Consider the following 19,263-nt stretch of genomic DNA (forward strand, 5'->3'; position numbering starts at 1 on the left):
CAGCTGGCAGCCAAGTTTGAAGTGCCGTAATTTCCTTATTTCAAATGTGAGATATAAGGCCACTCCTGTGACACAGCACGAGTCCGGTGATCTCCAGGAGATCGCATAAGGTGTATCTAGTCACTCGGGCTTTTGCTTGAAATGGGGAGGTGACTGTGCGACCATAAGGAAAATACACACGCATTCTTCAACAAGAAAACTTCAAAAACAGACTGCACTTCAAAAGTTATTTTTCCTCCCTTGGTATCCTGCTGTTAATTGATTTATCTTGTTAGACTGACCTAACACTTGTTAAAGCACCCCCATCCTTTCATGTATTTATACCTGCTCCTGTATTTTTTACTTCATACATCTGATGAAGTGGGTTCTAGCCCACAAAAGCTTATGACCAAATAAATGTGTTAGTCTCTAAGGTGCCACAAGGACTCCTCGTTTTTTTTTGCTGATACAGACTAACACGGCTACCACTGAAACCTGACACATTTATCTGGTGCTCATGCTACAGAATGCATATGATAGTTCATTCTTAACTTCACTCTAGTGCCTTGGACACACACGGCCCATCTCAGGTGAGGCCAGGATGAGGCCAGGATGATGGAGAACTGGGGCACAAGGATATTTAGCCTCCCGTAAACATCTCTCGGTTCAGTGTTAGATGTTTGATGGCACACTCTTGTACTACTATGTTGAGAGGCCAGGGCCCCAAGTCCATCACTCCATTGACTCTGCTACTACATCAGTCACCATCTCAAGTTGCAGGCAAGTCACAATGTAGTTGATCTTTTGTCTCTGATGAGGGGTAATGGGTGAGAAAAAGGAAAAAATAGTCACCTACCTCTTGGGCCTTGGTGTCCATCGGGGCCAGCTGGACCTACCCAAAGATAAGAGCTCATTAGGGATTGCTGGAATGGTCCCACAGTAAACCCAGTATGGTGGATATTCCCTGTGTGGTATAGCTGAACACAAGACTATGGCTTTCTATTATATTATGTCTGAATAAGACCTTGACTGGGATCATTGATGGTTTAGTAACTTTCACCAAAAGCTTAAAGGTAAGGACCACTTTTATGCAAATATAATCTAACCAAAGAGATTTGTGGGAAAGACCTGGCAATACATACAGTACAATTCCACTGCACAGTTATTTCCATTCCAGTCCTCACAGAAATGGACTATCCGTGGGTGGAAACAACACCTATGTGTGTTCTCTAGAAATGTTGCGTCAGTTCTTTGTTATTTACCTACGGATCCTTTAGCTCCTGGCTCCCCTGGAGGACCAGGCAACCCTCTTGAGCCTGGCTCGCCTGCAATCAAATTAAATTAAAGTGAATAAAAATAATGTTGGTGAGGATAGATTTCATGACGCTCAACAACATTTGCAGCTTTTCAAGCTAAAGATAGTATTGACAGGACATTCAGGCCTCGTGATTCATGGTGCCGTGTGATCACCTCTGGGAACTGGGAGGGAGTTTTCCAAAATGTACAAATTAACTGAGTGCATTCCAGGTGAGGGGGAATCTCTCTGAAGTAATAGGTATGGATCCCTACCCAGGGATACCTGATTATATGAATCAAGAATATGATCAGATATGGCAAACCTTATGTTCTAATGAACAAAAATAATGTCAACAATAACAATATTTTTACATCTTTAAAAAATAAGCAGAACAAGTTTGGATGGGCAGACTATATTCCTGCATGCACATTTTTATAATAATCCACTTCATATTTTAAAGCCAGTATTAATTCCAGGACCCCAGACAAGAAATGTTTATATACTGACCTGTCAGACCACGAGGTCCTTTCTCTCCATGGTCACCTAAAGCAAACACAAGGGGAAATATAACTTCATGTAATTCATAGATTCATAGAGTTATAGATTCCAAGGCCAGAAGGGACCATTGTGATCATCTAGTCTGACCTCCTGTATAATACAGGCCATAGAACTTCCCCAGAATAATTCCTAGAGCAGATCTTTTAGAAAAAATATCAATCTTGATTTAAAAATTGTCAGTGATGGAGAGTCCACCCTTGGTAAATTGTTCCAATGGAAATAAGGCACATTCATGCCTTATTTCCAGTCTGAATTTGTCTATCTTCAACTTCCAGGCATTGAATCTTGTGATATCTTTCTCTGCTAGACTGAATTGCCCATTGTTAAATATTTTTCTCTCATGTAGATACTTATAGACTGTGATCAAGTCACCCCTTAACCTTCTTTTTGTTCAGATTAAGAGATTGAGCTCTTTGAGTCTATCGCTATGAGGCAGGTTTTCTAATGCTTTAATCAGTCTCATGGCTCTTCTCTGGACCATGTCCAATTTATCAACATCCTTCATGAATTGTGGGGACGAGAACTGTTTCACTGAAAAATTTTACTGCCAAAGAAAAGGGAAACCTGATGACAAAAGCATCAAATAACCAAAGCCAATGAGGTATGTAATTGATCCCAACCTGACATTGGGGGAACCAGGACAAAATATCCTGAGTAATCTAACAGGAAGAAAGTACTGACAAAAGTAATGTAATTGATTAGCATACCTTTGGGTCCGGGTGCTCCCAAAGCTCCTTTCTCACCTAAAAGATATAAAGGCAATGGCTTAAAGAAGAAATATTGTGGTGGGGGGGGGGGGGAGCTAAGGTCTTCCTCCATCATTCCTCTCTAGAGACAGAACATGACCCATCTCTTCTTTTGATGCTTCATCTAATCTAATCTAATCCATCATGCTACTACCTATCTATGGTATTTCCAGGGTACCTATCACCATCACTGAGTTTATTCTTTTTCCTCCTATCTTTCTCCTATTATCCTCGGGGCCCAGGGTCAGAACCTTTCTCAGATATGACTCTGATTCACAGCTGGGTGTTCTCTTCTGGGTAGCAGTGGAAAAGCACAACATCTGTTACAACCACCATAACTCATCAGTGTAGCAGAAAGTGGGCTCTAAGTCTTACCTTTGCCCCCTGGGAGACCTGCTTCACCTCTAAATCCTTGAAGACCAGGAGAACCTGCAAGAAAAAAGGAAATTGGGGGTTTAATCATGTCCAGTCTACTCCACCGCTGAGCATGTTTTCTAAGGAAGTCAAGCATGCAGAGTGTTGTCACTCTGTCTTTTTGTTTCCTGTATGTTATAACAGGAGAATGTGGCACTCACCCGGTGGACCTTGTGGGCCAGGAGAACCTGTCATGCCTGTAAATAAGAAGTGTACAATATTTCAGCTACATTGTAATGGGAAGGAGAACCCATCTCCTTGGGTTTGCCAACAGGTGACTAGATTCCAGAGTGCCCCTAACTAAACAAGGTCCTCCAGCCAGTAGATGATCTCACATAATTTTCATCCTATACATCAGAGCAATTTAGTCTTGAACTGGGATTGTTGCGATCTATAGGAAACAGCTTTCCCTGGTGGTCCAAGCCATATCCTCTCCTCCTTGCCCAAGGCAGGAGGAACAGAGTTCCAGCTTGTTTCAGCAGGGAGCTGCTCTTTATGGGCAAAATTGTTCCTCTCAGTTACATGGGTCAGCTCCCATTGGTGTCTGTGGAGTGGCACCTATGTGACAGACAGACAAGGATTCACCCCATTATTTCTAAAGGTTCAAAGGCAGGCAAAAGCCATCTGTAAGCTCAGGGGGGTCGCTGCCACCAGTCAATCATCTACGGCGTCACTTACACCACCATAAAACAAGCCTTTTTCTAAAGTCTAAAATACTCCTCTTCCCATTAGAACATCTCGTTCTGAAATGGGGTTAGTTTGGGGGTAAGCCAGCTCATTCATCTGCCCACTGCAGTGAGGCACAAATCAAAACAGTGAGACCCACAACCTTCCACGCATCCTCCCACAGCTCCTAATCGGGGCTATTGCCCATGCAACCTTGCTGCCATTTTCTGTTCACCACTGTATTTACCTTTGAGGCCAACAGACCCTGGTAGCCCAGGCGGTCCTGCAGGTCCCTGATCACCAACAGCACCTAGAGAGTAAAGCATCAGAGCACATCATTAACCAGCCTGCCCATAGGCGCCGACTTCCCCTCTTTCCCGTGACTGCTCGACCCCCTTCTGCCCCCCGCCCCCACTCTGCCCCTTCCATGAGGCCCTGCCCCTACCCCACCTCTTCCCACCCCTGCCCCGCTCCCACTCCAACCCATTCCCCAAAGTCCCTGCCCCAACTCTCCCCCTCCCTGCCCCTATTCCAACTCCTTCCCCAAATCCCCGCCCTGGCCCCGTCTCTTCCCTGCCTCCTCCCCTGAGCGCGCCACGTTCCTACTCCTCCCCTTCCCTCCTGGAGCGTGCTAACACTGCCAAACAGCTGTTTGGTGGCAGCCGGGCGGGAAGTGCTGGGAGGTAGGCGGAGGAGCAGGGACGCGGCATGCTCAAGGGAGGAGGAGGAGGTGGGGTGGGGGGTGAGGGGAGCTTGGCTGCCAGTGGGTGCAGAGCACCCACTAATTTTTCCCCACGGGTGCTCCAGCCCCGGAGCACCCACGGAGTCGGCTCCTATAAGCCTGCCAGCTGCCATCTTCCACCCCCAGAAGGAACGCTAAGATTCAAAGGTATGTGTCCACAGCGTGGGGATCACCTGCACCACACTGAGCTTCTCTTGTCCTCCTGGGCAGCAAGACCAAACAAGCCTGCAGCTTGCTCCTGTGGGATCCACTTGCTATAAACCAGTTGTCTCCATGAACCTAAACTGGGCTCCCTGTTTATAATTCCAGCCATCTCTTTCACCGTCCTACCCCCAGCTCCATGTGCACCCATGAAAATGCTGCTTTGCAGACAGGTATTGCATGTTTACACAGCTACAAAACAAACCACCAGCCACCTCTAGTCTATTTTCTTCTGGGAGTCACCTTGAAAGACTGAGGGTTAGCAGCCAATTTAGTAAGGATCTGATTGTGGTATACGGCTCTGATTCCCCGTCGCTCAGTGTCATGATTAATCAGTAATTAAGACAACTGAGAACGCATTATCCGGAAATGAGCCCATCTCATTGGGCATTATGACACACCAGAGTTTGAATCCTTCTAATGTCCCAGGACTTATCTCACTACACCACCTGGCGTCATTGTCTTCTGTTGTCAGTAAATATTTCAGTGGGGAAAAAATCGATCAGTCATTTCTGTGCTAAAAGATGAGTAAATCCAATGCAACAGACAGATCTTTGTAATTAATTGCGGAAGCTACAGAAATTAAAAGATTCTCTTTGGTAGGACACACAATCAGAATCATCACCCAGCACCAACCCTTTTGCCTTTTTGCACACACTCAGCAGTTTTCTGGTTTAGTCTATTTATTCAACTCTGTAGTAGCTTTGGGCCAGAGCCTTTCGTTTGACTCTTGCTTCACCATTGGCAGTGTGGATAAGGTAAAAATTAGCTGAGAGCCAAACCTCTTCGGGTTCTGCAAAACCCAACCCTGACTGATGAGCTTTGGCAAAACAAAAGCCGACTGGTTTGGCCATTGTCGAGGTGGCACAAACCCAAAACCTTTCGGCCCTGTTCCAAGTGGAGAGGCAGATAAAAGGAAACCTGGATCTGAACTATCAAAACTAAATCCTGACCACTGAGACTTTTGCAAAATCAGAACCGAGACCCATCCTCCATGGCCCATCTCTTTATGCACTGGGGACAGGACAGGACAGTCTCCTACCTCTGTCTCCTTTCTCCCCAAATCCAGGTGGTCCAGGTTCCCCACGAGGCCCTGGTGGCCCTTCTCGCCCTCTTTGGCCTGTGGATCCTTCTCTGCCGTGATCACCTATGGAAAGTAAATGACTTGTAATATAGCTTTATACGTTCCATGCAGTGAAATTCAGTGTCTCCCCTCCACGCCACCCCCCGCAGCAGGACGGCAAGGGCCACGCTGGGGACCTGTGTTTGCACATGCAGGTTGAGGATATGCACATACTGTGTGAGTCTCCCACTATAAATGAGCTGTGATAAGCTCAGAGTAATCTGTAAGGTGGGTCAGTGCTGCTTACCCATGCTGCCTTTCTGTCCTTTCGGTCCCTCTGGTCCTGGGTGCCCAGTCGGACCTGGGATGCCTGTAAGCAAAACACAATGTGGTAAATCTGCAGTTTCCCTGACTATGGACCAAGGGTGGGTGTCTAGGAAATATGAAAATAAGGGATTTGGAAACCCAGGACTGCAGAGTTAGGGTGGCCGGGCTGAAAAAATATATTGTTTGCTAAGCACTGTATGTGTGCAGGGGTCTCTTTACCAGCATATGGTAGGTAGGGTAGGGTGTGACAATAAATATTCTCTGGCTCTGAGAACATTCCTGTCCAACATGGCTGATACTGAAGGATGCATGATTTTGTCTACAAAATATTTCTAAATATTTAACATGTAGGGGTCTGGAGGCCACATACCAGCCGAGCGTGAGTGCTGCACTGTTATTCGACACAGTGGTGACATTTGCACGACGGAACGCCCACTCGTAATGCACACAGCTTTGCATGCACACACCCTTTGCACACACATTGTCAGGGCATGATCACTCATGCAGGCAGCTGATAGAATTGTCACAGGCAAAACCCAGTTTGCAGTTATTGGCCAGAATCTTTCAAACGTGCCCACGGGTCTCAGTGCACCAAAATCGTGCAGGGAAACGTGTGCTCACACACAAGCCAGGACAGGATGAAGCCTCGTGGCAAATAAAGCCTTTGAGCAGTAGGGCAGTGGTTCTGCCTGTATTTCAACACCAAGGGTATCATAACTTCAAGCAGTATAAGACATTTGCAATGGCACAAGAGTTAAACTCCATGCAGAGCCAGCCTGGAGGGGTTTGATGTGCAAAATTAATCCTAGCTGACTGCAGTGTCCCTGCGTGCACTGTTCAGCTGAAGCGCCACGGAGGCGGGCGACTTGTTGAGCTCAGCCTACCTGGTACACCAGGAAGTCCTTGATCTCCTGTTAGAACAAAGAAACAGACCATTAATGGGAAAACGGCTCTTTCCTTATGTTCCCACCTTCACCCTTTTGCTAGTTATTACCCTTATGCCAAAAAACAGCGGGGTAGGTGCCTTGCCTTTGACAAATCAAAGACCCCAACATTCCTCAAAAGCACATTTTGATTAAATCAGATACCATACAATTTCTGTCTTGCTTTTCAAACGGGTGAGTGTATTTTTTGATACAAAGCAATACCTCTGATCCCCTCTACAATGCTCTCTAGACTTGGGTCTTTGCCAGGGGATAGTATTGACAAGCGAACAGCCATGCGGCCGGTATAATAGGCAAGGGGAGGCGTCCCCTAACACAGCTGTCCCTGCTGCCCGACACCTGGGCCGTGGTGCCTCCCCTCCCCGCCTCTTCCCCTCCCTGCTCTAACCCTTCCCCGAGGTTCCCACAGCTCACTGCTGCTGTCTGGAGTGAATCTTCCTCCTCTCTTCTCCTCCACCCCACCCCCTTCTCCCCTCCGAGGTCCCTGCAGCTGCTGACTGCGTCTCTCCTCATGCCCCCCTCCCCATGGGGCGCGGGCTCCGTGTGTGTGTGTGTGAGAGAGAGAATGCGAGCGGGGAGTCAGTGGCAGACTGGGGGAGTGAGGAGGAGAGTGGAGGGGATCCCTGAGTAAGGCTGTGTCTACACTGCCACTTTCAGCACTAAAAGTGGAGCCACAAAAGTTTTAGCCAGTATAGACACTGCTTTATCGCCGGCAGCCGTGCTCCCGCGCTCGTTCAGGGTGGTTATTTTTTACCGCCGGAAGAGCTCTCCCCCGGCGATAAAGCGTGATTACACTGCCCACGTCACTGCGCTGTAACATGGGCAGTGTCGACATATTACACAGTGGGCTGGTCTACACTGGGGGGGGGGATTGATCTAAGATACGCAACTTCAGCTACGTGAAGTCGAAGTATCTTAGATCGATTTACCTCGGGTCCTCATGGCGCGGGATTGACGGCCGCGGCTCCCCCGTCGACTCCGCTACCGCCTCTCGCTCTGCTGGAGTTCCGGAGTCGACGGGGGAGCGCGTTGGGGGATCGATTTATCGCGTCTAGACGAGACGCGATAAATCGATCCCCGATAGATCGATTACTACCCGCCGATCCGGTGAGTAGTGAAGACGTACCCAGTGAAAAAGTCTTCCAGAGACTTACTAGCAGAGATCACTGAAACTGTTAAAGGACCACTGAAGTGGTAATGAAGCCGTTTGACAGGCATTTGCCAATGCCCAGGAAGCCTTTGGCCACAGTCAGCCGGCTTTATGTTGTAGGACAATGTGTTGATTGGGGATAAAAACAGTTTCCAAATGACGACCCTTCAGTTATTCTCTGTACCCAGCAGAAGTAACTGCTAACCTGGCTCAAGGAGGAGCTGACCTAGCCAGTGAGTCTATTTCTTGATCTAGTCGTTTTATTCAAACCCAGTTTAAGTAAACGAGTCTGGCAGGGAATTCTGGGTAAGGTGATCAAACTACTGTCTTAATGCAGGCTGTCACTGACAAGCACTTTTTCAAAAGGAGAGATTAGGCTTCAGGTTGGCGCAGGTAGCCTGGCTTTTCGTCTCTCTGTCTCTGTACAGCGTACACCGAACTCCCGGCCATGCACAGGAGAATCTATCTGGCAAGTGAGCTACACCTGTTGCCTGTTCAGTTCCTTTGGGGAATGTTATTAGTGCTTTAAGGTGAAAAGGGGAGAGGGTCTCGGGGGGAGGGGGCAACAGCAGGGGGAGGAGGCGAGCAGTGAGCCAGCTGCACAGCAGGTGGTGGTGGAGGTCTCATGGCGGGCGGGGACTGGTCTAGCTAGGGGGGAGGGGAGCAGCAGGTGGATGAGTGACAGGCAGGTGGGGGAGGAGGGGAGCAGAGGGGGGATCTCGGGAGGGGGTGAAGAGGTGAGTGGCGAGTCAGCCGTGGGTGGGGGCGGGGCCTGGGGCAGAGCAGGGGTGGCGTGTGGGCGGGGCTGTGGGCGGAAGAGGCAGGACAAGGAGCTCGCCTCCCCCAGGGGAAGTTTCACCCACTGCCCATGAGAACAGCCAACACTGTCATTATCATACTTGACCCAGGGAACCATTTAGAAGGTGAGAAGCAGTCACCACTTCATCAGCCTCTCAACAGAACTAACTTCTTTGAGAGACAAAAGGCCTTCCTTCAGCTAAGTGCTTCTAAATCTAGGGTTCTCACAGCACGTTGCCCGGGTATATGAGAAAATGTCTAATTTCAGACTCACCTTTGGGACCTTGCACTCCCATATCACCTGAGAAAGGAGAAAAAAAATCAAATCAAGAGAGATCCAGGAGGTATTCCCAGTGATTGCTCATTTTGGGACCATCCTTTCTTCCTTGTTACACTCCAAACTCTCAGTGAGACCCCTGGGAGTTTGGGGTGAACATGGAATGCAGGATCAGGCCCTTCCCATTTTAACTAGTTGTGCCAGTCAATTCCCTGGATTCACTGTGCAAATTATTAGAAGAACCTGAGACACAGAACAAAGAAAGGGAAACACAACTCTCCTGTACCTTTCAGACCAGGTTCCCCTCGGAAGAAACCTGCAATGGGAAGTAAAATGGTTGTTAGATTTAATTACACAATTTCAAGTAAAACAATCTCTCTCTTTCTCTCTGAAGACACAAGGCTGCTTTTGACTTGATTTCAAGGATGGAGGCGGCATAGTCTAGTGGGCAGAGCATGGATTTGGAAAGTAGGAGCTCCCCAGACTGACAGGAGTGACTCCCTTTGAAATCAGCCGCACTCATCTCCTGCAGAGGAAGGAGAATCAGGCTTTCTGAGTGCCAATCCCATTCCTGACTCTCTGACCTTGGGCAAATCACGTAACCTTATTTTCTCCATCTGTAAAATACTGACAGGGGTGTTGTAAGGAATAATCAGTTACTTTTTGTGCAGTGCTTTAAAAACGATAAGCCTTATCAGTGCCGTAAGTATGATTCATAATTACACGGAACATTACTTTACAACCACTTTGATATCTCTCTCTTGGATAAGTAGGCCAGATTTAATCCCTCTGCTACTTCCATTACAGGCAGCATTCTAAGACCTGTACTTGCTTGCAGCATGCTCTCCCATAATAGGAAGGGTTCATAATTTGGCTATAGTGTGCTGCACTTTGAACGCCTCTGCCAACTCAGATATGGAGTCACACGCCTTACCTGGGAAGAAAGACTATTCTGCAAGTCTTTCCACTTATCTGGGGCAGTGAACAGGGCACGTTTTCAAAAAATGGCCACCTAAACTGCTCCTGCAAAACTTGCATATGCAACATTTGCATGTTCAGACTATTCATCTGTGCGAGCAAATCTATTTTTGCATGGGCAGTGCATGCATCTCTCCATTTTCCGAATGTAAGTGTAGATTGTGTGAATGCAAATTTTACATGAGCAATTTAGACAGTGAATTTGGAAAATCTGAAACGAGAGACTGATAATGGCTCAAGAGTTTACATTTGTCAGTGCAATCTGACTGCAGGGACAAGGGTGGGGCTGAAATGAGGTAAGATCAGATCTCAGTTACACCAATGTAAATCTGGAGTAACTCCACTAAAGCCAGTGAAGTTATTCCAGGTTGAGATCAGAATTTGCCTCTTCTTCAATAATATATATGGAATCTGGTAACACCATGTTCTACATGTCTTGCTACCTAATTGCAATCTTAAATCACACAGCAGTGATGTGCAAATGGCAGATCCACCTTTTTTTCCTGGTGAAGCATCTTTTAGCAATCCAGTCTCATGGAATTTCTTGGACTCTTGCCCTTCTTACCTTGTCCTCTTTCCAAAGCCATTTTGCTCCTCATAAACAGCCAGAGAGCCTCTTGATCTTTATGACTGAAACCTGTAGCGTAGTCTGGACCTTTCCCGACATCAGAAACACGGTACTGTTGGTTAATATCCCCATTGTGTGGATTAATTATCAGGTAGTTGGCTTGGGCTTTCTCCAGGTTTTCCACACGAGATTTCAGCTTCTTCATTTCTTCCGCTGAAAGGTTAAATTAAAGTAAAATATTAAAGGGGAAGGAGCAGTGGGTTGATCCCCATAACTTTTATTTCTAAAGGCAGAAGCAGGGGAAAGTTCATTGTCAACTAACAGTTGCTACTGAATTTGGCGGGGGATGGGAGGGTAGGGTACGGTTATTCTGTGTATCTTATAGCAGGGATTTCCACTGGACTGAAAAGACATCTTTTGAACCTGTCGGCCTCTAAGAGGAAGAATTATCTTGTGGTCAGAGCACAGGAGTGGGAGTCAGATCTAAATTCTTCTCCCAGCTGTGCCATTGATTTCCTGAGTGATCTTGAGCAAGTTACATGCATCCCTTCTCTGGTCTTGTCTACACTAGGGAAAAAATGAGTTTTCTAAGTTAAATAACACGAGATAAAATCCTAAAGTGGAAAAGACAGTTTGTAGCTTTCACACAAGTTAGTTGGTTGAGGCAAAGCCTAAGGTTTTAATTCATAGTCTTTAATTCAACCTGTTTATACACGTGGAAACGACACACTGCCTTGTCTTCACTAGGATTTTACCTTGCATTAGTTACCTCGAGTTAAGACCCAACTGTTTTCCTAGTGAAGTTGCACCCTGTGTGCTTCATTCCTCACATCTGTAAAACAGGAACAATACTGATTTCTATCCCTCGCACGGCTGTTGTGAAGCCTAATCTGCTAATGCTGGACAAGCGGCTTGAGATCCTTGATGGACAGCACAAGAGACGTGCAAGGCTCTCTAATGATCACTTAAAGGCACAGACAAAGAAATGCACATTTAGTACAACTGAAAGATATTAGACCCAAGAAAATTTGAAAGCTAAGCTGATCAAACATGGCTGCTTCTGGGGACAGTGTGTACCGTGTTGGTACAGCATGGAAGAGCCGATGGACTCCCAAGTATCCTCCTGCTGCATTTGTGTCCAACGCTGTTCAGTTCTTTACGGGAGGTGACACAGATCACGTCACGGACGGTAATGGGCCCTGGCAGCACAGTTTGGGGCTGGGAGCAGGGCCGTGTCTCCAGAAGGGAGGGACCTGGACAGAAGTAAGGGGGCCGAGGCTGGGGCCATAGCTGGGGGCAGGCACGGGGCTGGGAGGGGAACCCCGTGCAAAACCTGGGGGTGCTGCAGCACCCCCCGCACCCCTAGTTCCCGCGCCTATGCTGCCCAGAGGAGAAGTTTCCTAACCCTGGTCACTTAGAGGTTGGCTTTTGCCCTGAAGCAAGAGGGTTTCTATCCCTTACACATTATTTTTATCCTATCTGATATATCTGTTGTTCTCATTATCCTAATCTTTGTCTTATCTTTTACTTACCCCTGCTAAGCACTCAGTGAAAGTAACTTCACAGGCTAATTATGTGCTCTGCAAAAAAGTATTGCATGGGACAGATATTATTACATTTTCTCTACCATTCATTATTTTGTTTTCCTCTGTGTTGTCCCCTCTAAAGGGGGTTTGGATGGAGGGTTTTGCTTTCCTTCATTATCGATCTGGATCTGAACTTCTTCAAAGTTTGGGGGGTATTTAGATTTGGGGTTTGGTTCAGGCCAATCACTAATCACATCTGGAGTTCACTGAACCATCTACTACCTGAAGTATATAGTCCATCCTTTGGCCTGCTCTTGCTGTGATCTCTTACCCAAAGCGATGAGTCCGAAGAGCAATCCAAGGAGGAACAGCCAGGCCAGGAGCAAACCCAAGAGCCATTTCCACCAGCTACAGCAGGAACCACAGGGACACCAAGCTGGGGCTGCCCCTATCCCTCCCCCTCCATGATCGCCTCCAATTTCTAAAGTGGGAAAGGACAACAGCAAGGTTAATAAACAACTTCAATATGAGAATAAGACCTGCAGGGGCAGGCCCATTAAATACAGCGCTACGGAAAAACCTTTCCGCTTCAGTTTGCACACAATGAGTGAAATTCGGACCATCCTGATGTCAATGGCAAAACTCCGCGTGATTTCAACAGGGCTAATGTTTTTTAAACTGCTGGCTTCCAGTTCCCAGGTGCTGGTTGCCCCTACAGTTGTGTGCTTGCACAGCGACGACACAATGAATTGCAGCCATAGTTCTGCATAGTTGCTCTGATAACTACTTGATTCACCCCTGCAGTCAAGAAGCGCATCTACTCAGATTCACACCCACAACTGAATTACGGGTGCAAATTGTGCAGGTGCAGACTGTGCTCATCCTAAAACAGCAACCCTTATGAAAATGACCTCCCCGCTTCATTGATCACTTACAGATTTTTTATATCACAGCTGTGTAATTCTTTTTTCCATTGAAAGTAAACTATGCTTTAATATATCACCTCCTACTAAAGAATCTTCAAAGCGCTACTGACCTGCATAAGTTGCTTTGTCCTTTGTTGACACGGATTTTAGACCTCCTGTTGTTAAAAAACAAAAGAGATTTTAATTATCTTTCTTTACAATGGCCAACCACACCCAGGAGAATGTGGACACAGCTAAAATACAATTCTGTTTACCAGTGTGTCTTTAGTACAAGCTGTGTTCCACAATGCTTTATTCTAACCACCTTGATATCCCTCTCTTGGATAAATTGGGTAGATTTAATCCCTCCATTACTTCCATTACAGGCAGCATTCTAAGACCTGTACTTGCTTGCAATATGCTCTCCCATAACAGAATGAAATTATGCAAGGCCTCAAGCAGGTAATAGTATAAACTACAGGAAATAGTGGAACAAAATTGGTGCAAATCGCATATTGCAGGTAAGCTGAGCTGAACATGGGTGCAAGCAGGAAAGTGATGTAACGTCACGTGTACTGAACTGGCATTCCTTGAGTCTGAAAAACAAGTGAAATGTACACACCCTGGGGATGGAAGGATGATGTAGCAGGAAAAGCAATTAACCGGAAAGTATAAGTGTAAGTAGGGGTCAGTTTACGCCTGTTAGTAACTTCCTGCTACATGTACATCTCTTTACCCTAGTGCATATAATTCACACTCATTTTACACACCCAGGATCTGATTCAACACTGTCACTCCAGTAGTGTAACTCCTCTGATACCATTGAATTAAGTCTTATGTGACAAGCCAGCACAAGTCATTAATTAATTATTATTAATTATTATTATTAAGCATGTCTTTCCAGTAGCACCCCAATGTGCTAGGCGTTTTCCCGGAAGAGAAGAAGTTCCAGTCCTTGCCCCAAGGGCTTAAAATCTAAAGACAGACAAACAGACAGAGGATGGGGGGAAGGGAATACAACATATAAACAGAGAGGTCAAGCACATGATTGACTTGGTCTTAATAATATGACACAGTTCTTTTTTTTTTAAATAGGTCATACAATATTCCCGATCCCTAGTTTACCACTAACTTGTAACTAGCTCCACCACTTAGCATCAACATGGAATAGGTCCCTTTCTGGTTTGTGGATCAATGGTGAATGGCAATTGGGACAAATTACAACATGGGTTTACGAAAGGCAGATCGTGCCAAACCAACTTGATCTCCTTCTTTGAGAAAGTAACAGACCTTCTAGATAAAGGAAATGCGGTGGATCTAATTTACCTCGATTTTAGTAAAGCGTTTGATACTGTCCCGCACGAGGAATTATTGGTTAAATTGGAAAAGATGGGGATCGATATTAAATTCCAGAGATGGATAAAAAACTGGTTAAAGGGGAGACTGCAACGGGTAGTACTGAAAGGTGAACTGTCGGGTTGGACGGAGGTCACCAGTGGGGTTCCTCAAGGTTCGGTTTTGGGTCCGATTTTATTCAATCTATTCGTTACTGACCTCGGAACCGAATGTAGGAGTGGGCTGATAAAGTTTGCGGATGACACAAAGTTGGGAGGTATTGCCAATTCGGAGAAGGATAGGGATATTCTGCAGGGAGACTTGGATGACCTTGTAAATTGGAGTAAAAATAATAGGATGAGATTTAATAGTGAGAAGTGTAAGGTGATGCATTTAGGGATGACTAATAAGAATTTTAGTTATAAGTTAGGGACGCATAGGATGGAAGTGACGGAGGAGGAGAAGGACCTCGGAGTCCTGGTTGATCGTAGGATGACTATGAGTCGGCAATGTGACGTGGCTGTGAAAAAAGCTAATGCGATTTTGGGATGCGTCAGGCGAGGTATTTCTAGTAGGGACAGGGAGGTGCTGCTTCCGTTATACAAGGCGCTGGTGAGACCTCATTTGGAGTACTGTGTGCAGTTCTGGTCTCCTATGTTTAAAAAGGATGAACTCAAACTGGAACGGGTACAGAGAAGGGCCACTAGGATGATCCGAGGAATGGAAAACCTTTCCTATGAAAGGAGACTCGAGGAGCTCGGTTTGTTTAGCCTAACCAAAAGAAGGCTGAGGGGGGATATGATTGCTATCTTTAAATATATCAAAGGGATTAATACCAAGGAGGGAGAGGAATTATTTCAGCTCAGTAGTAATGTGGACACGAGAACGAATGGATATAAACTAGCCGTGGGGAAGTTTAGGCTTGAAATTAGAAGAAGGTTTCTAACCGTCAGAGGGGTGAAATTTTGGAACAGCCTTCCGAGGGAAACGGTGGAGGCGAAAGACCTTTCTGACTTCAAGATTAGGCTTGATAAGTTTATGGAGGGAATGGTTTGAAGGGATAACGTGATTTTAGTCAATTAGGCATTAACGTGCCATCGTGGGTAAAATGAGGGTCCGGCTGTAGAATCTTGCCTGTATGCTCGGGGTACTGCTGATCGCCATATTTGGGGTCGGGAAGGAATTTTCCTCCAGGGTAGATTGGCAGAGGCCCTGGAGGTTTTTTGCCTTCCTCCGCAGCATAGGGCAGGGCTCGCAGGCTGGAATATTCTGTTGTGGGTGGGTCAGCTTTTGTGGCCTGCATCATGCGGGAGGTCAGACTAGATGACCATATTGGTCCCTTCTGACCTTAAAGTCTATGAGTCTATGAGTCTATGAGTCAATGCATTCAACCACCAGGCTAATACACAGTGAGAGAGGAAATTAAGAGGCACAGGCAAGGGATATGTTCAGATGGGACTGGAAAGGAGATCTGGAGGGCAGGTGCGGTGGAGAGAGCTAGGCAGGCTGTCCCAGATGGTGCAGAAGAGGAAGCTCTGACACATAGTGAGGAGAACGTGTGCTGGGACCAACAGGCGATCGGTGCCAGAATGACCGTCTCTTACCATTTGTTTCAGATTTCAGGTAGGAGTCTGCAGCGTAAGAGGAAGAGAAGCCCTGCTTTTCTTTCTTCAAGGTGTCTTCTGCAAAGGACGCTGTGTGGAGTCCAAAGAGGAGTCAAATATGTCTTACCAGAAGTCAGACTGGGCCTTATCCTCAGCTTGTGTAAACCGGCATAGCTCCATGGAAGTCAATGGGGCCATGCGGATTTACACCAACTATAGCTCTGTCCCTTGGTCTTTAAGCCCTTGAGTTTTACAAGCAAGCTGGCTAATGGGCATGCCTTGTAAAGTTCTCCATGGAGTTTCATAGGGAGACTGTGAACTTTGTCCCCATGTACCTGGTGTGAGAGGCTGCCCTCAAGAGGATAAGGGATGACATGGCAGCCCAAATGTCTACTCTGCATTCCCGTGGCTTATAAAATTATAGAGCCGAAAACTCTAGAGATGGAAAAGCCTCTTTAGGTCATTGAGTCCATCTCGCTGCTCACACAGGTTTAGTCCCTGTGGTACCAGGGTTTTGTTCAGTGTCATTTTAAATGTGCCCAAGGGGAAGGGGTTTCGCCAACTCCCCTGGGCAGACTGTTCCAAAGCCGGATAGATTGCAATAGCAGTTTCCCAGAACCTGCCAGACTCTCACCTTTGGGACTATTTCCCAGTAATTAACATTCATTTCTAAGCTCCTAGCATGCATGCATGTCATGGGAGATGGTGGGAGGAGAACATACTTCCACTGAGCCCCATGCTGGAAGCACTGAAGACCTTGCCGCTGTCCTTCGTCATGATCAAGAGCTCCATCTCCTTCTTAGCAGGGACATTCTCCTTCTCCAGCAGCAGGAACTTGCAGTCTTTACGCAGGATGTCGTCGCTCTGGGAGTTCACAGTGCTGCCAACTGGGGTGTGCGAAGGGTGGGGGAAGAGAGAGAGAGAGAGAGAGAGAGAGAGAGAGATTGGTTAGTGGGAAGAAAGGATGGTACAGTAGTTAGGATGCTATCCTAGGACTTGGGAAACCTGGATTCAATTCTCTGCTCTGCCACAGGCTTCCTGTGTGACCTTAGGCAAGTCACTTTGCCTCTCTGTGCCTCAGTTCCCCACGTGGAAAATAGGGATCACAGTGGTGCCCTACCTCATGGCGGTGTTGTGAGGATAACTACATTTAAGACTGTGAGGCACTCCGATATTACAGTAAGGAAGCCATATGAGATAAAATAGAGAGTGCACTTTTGCTGAGGAAGCTTGTGGACAAGCCACAGCTGAAATGAAACCGTTTGGTAAAGCCCAGGCTCCTTTGTGATGGGGATATGGATACCATAAGCACTGAGTTATGGAACAATCAGTCCTTTGGCTAGCAGAAGAGCAGTAGTGTTGAGCAGGTTTTCTGTTTATGCAACTTTATGCTGATTGCTGCTGAGAACTCTATATACGGTTTGGTATAGGCATATAATACATTCACATGCAAATGGAAAGTAGATCCACTGAATTGCTCGGTCTTCTAACAAAATGGCGTACAAAACTAAACTTGCAAATGTACCGGCACAAAGTTCAGATTAAAGATAATGGGCCTGCTTTTACTCTGTTATCCTGGTGTGAATCTGGAGTAGTCATTGCTGCCTACTCTACTGTGAGTTTTGCAATATTTTATTGCTTTCTTAAAGCCCCACCTTCTGGAGTCCTGTGATTACATGACAAGCTGGGCTGTAATTAAAAAAAAAGTTTCTAGCACTCATAGTTGGGGAGAAAAGTTTGAAAACATGAACCCTAAAGGCTCAAAAACAAGAAGGCAAAACAAAAGAACCCAGAATTTATTTGTTAAAATCTCATGATTGTTAAACCAATCTCATAAATTTTGAACTCTTGGGGCTAGTAATGCTGCAAAATTATGTACAAAACTAACCTTGCAAATTTTCAGGTTCCATATTAAAGATAATGGGCCTGATTTTGCTTCCAATTACTCTCGTTTAAATCAGGATTAACTCCAGTGAGGCCAACTGAGTTACACCAATATGACCGTGGCATGGGGAAGGTCAGACTCGGGCCTCTGATTTCCTAGTGCTGAACTTGCTGCTCCTTTGTTTTCATTTGTGAACAGCAAGCGTGACATCTAGTGGACACTTTGGTTAGTGATCTGTGTTTATTTCTTCTAAGGCTATTCCATGTGTTACAGTGGCCCAAGAGGGTGAATCCGAGACTATGTCTACACCGTAATCACTGGGTGGGGTTGCAACTCGAGTAGACATACTGGCGCGAGCTTTAAGTTAGCTAGCAGGGTACTGGAGCAGCGAAGCCGCAGCAGTGTGAGTTTCAGCATGGGCTAGCACTGTGTGTGATTACCCAGAGTTCCAGGTGGGATCGGCTCGTACAGTCAATGCCGAGGCACACACTGTTGCAGTTACATGCAGCACCTGAGCTAGCTAGATTAAAGTGACTTTGGGTATGTCTACATGGGCTGCAATCTTCTGGGTATGTCCACACCAGCTGCAACCATACCCTCCGATACTTTCAAACCATGATCTGCCCGCATGAGGACAATTGCCCACACAAATCATCAGCTATATACTGTCAGCCCTGGACTTCCATGAGTTGCAGTCTCACCAGTTGAAGTGCACACTCCACTACCAGCCATACCAGCGCTCTGGGAAGTGTTTTTCTTCACTCCGTATACTGCAAGACAGAAATCAGCAGAGACTAAAACCACAGACCTTAAACCCTCCTAGGCAGAGGAAGAGCCGCACAATTGCAGATGCTAAAGAAGCAGGCTCAGAGAAGGGGGAAAAATAGAATGGTTCCCAAAAGGAAAGAGGCCGGGGATCCTGAGCTACCAACCCAAACGCACCTTGGACTTGATCCTGCAGCTTTGCCCATGTGAAAAGTTCTTTTGAAAGTGTATGGGACAACTTGCTCAGGTAAGAGCTTCCCCAGTGACTAAGGGCATGCAGGAGTGGGTTCATTGTTTGCCTTGGGTGCTGACAGTTGGACCTCACATTTGCAGGGCTGAAGGGAACACCCCATCCCATCCCATATGACACACCAGAAAAACTGCCAGAGGGAACCGGTGTTCATATTTCTTTAATAGGATCAATTAGAATTGAACACATTTTCTTCTCGATTCGAATCCCAATTACATTTCCTGTAAAGCACTGATTCTGCTCTTTGCACTGTCCCGTCTTTTAGACTGTGCATCCTGGGAAAGG

The 19,263-nt window shown here is 46.4% G+C and overlaps 1 protein-coding gene across 1 annotated transcript in view; it reads right to left on the reverse strand.

Moving 5' to 3' along the window:
- COL17A1 (collagen type XVII alpha 1 chain) overlaps positions 1–19,263 on the reverse strand; it is a 54,289-nt gene that overhangs the window by 22,315 nt on the left and 12,711 nt on the right. Inside the window, exons 13-30 of the mRNA XM_065408149.1 lie at positions 18,665–18,733; positions 16,801–16,965; positions 16,079–16,168; positions 13,271–13,315; positions 12,566–12,715; positions 10,706–10,921; positions 9,449–9,478; positions 9,160–9,186; positions 6,878–6,904; positions 5,974–6,036; positions 5,646–5,750; positions 3,908–3,970; positions 3,156–3,191; positions 2,956–3,009; positions 2,542–2,577; positions 1,784–1,819; positions 1,242–1,304; positions 836–871 (exon numbers count right to left, since the gene is read on the reverse strand). Of these exons, the coding sequence (XP_065264221.1) occupies positions 836–871; positions 1,242–1,304; positions 1,784–1,819; positions 2,542–2,577; positions 2,956–3,009; positions 3,156–3,191; positions 3,908–3,970; positions 5,646–5,750; positions 5,974–6,036; positions 6,878–6,904; positions 9,160–9,186; positions 9,449–9,478; positions 10,706–10,921; positions 12,566–12,715; positions 13,271–13,315; positions 16,079–16,168; positions 16,801–16,965; positions 18,665–18,733 (1,311 nt within the window). The remainder of the gene's footprint in view (positions 1–835; positions 872–1,241; positions 1,305–1,783; positions 1,820–2,541; positions 2,578–2,955; positions 3,010–3,155; positions 3,192–3,907; positions 3,971–5,645; positions 5,751–5,973; positions 6,037–6,877; positions 6,905–9,159; positions 9,187–9,448; positions 9,479–10,705; positions 10,922–12,565; positions 12,716–13,270; positions 13,316–16,078; positions 16,169–16,800; positions 16,966–18,664; positions 18,734–19,263) is intronic.

The sequence above is a fragment of the Emys orbicularis genome, chromosome 7 (genome assembly GCF_028017835.1).
Source record: "Emys orbicularis isolate rEmyOrb1 chromosome 7, rEmyOrb1.hap1, whole genome shotgun sequence".
In the NCBI taxonomy this organism is placed as follows: domain Eukaryota; kingdom Metazoa; phylum Chordata; order Testudines; family Emydidae; genus Emys; species Emys orbicularis.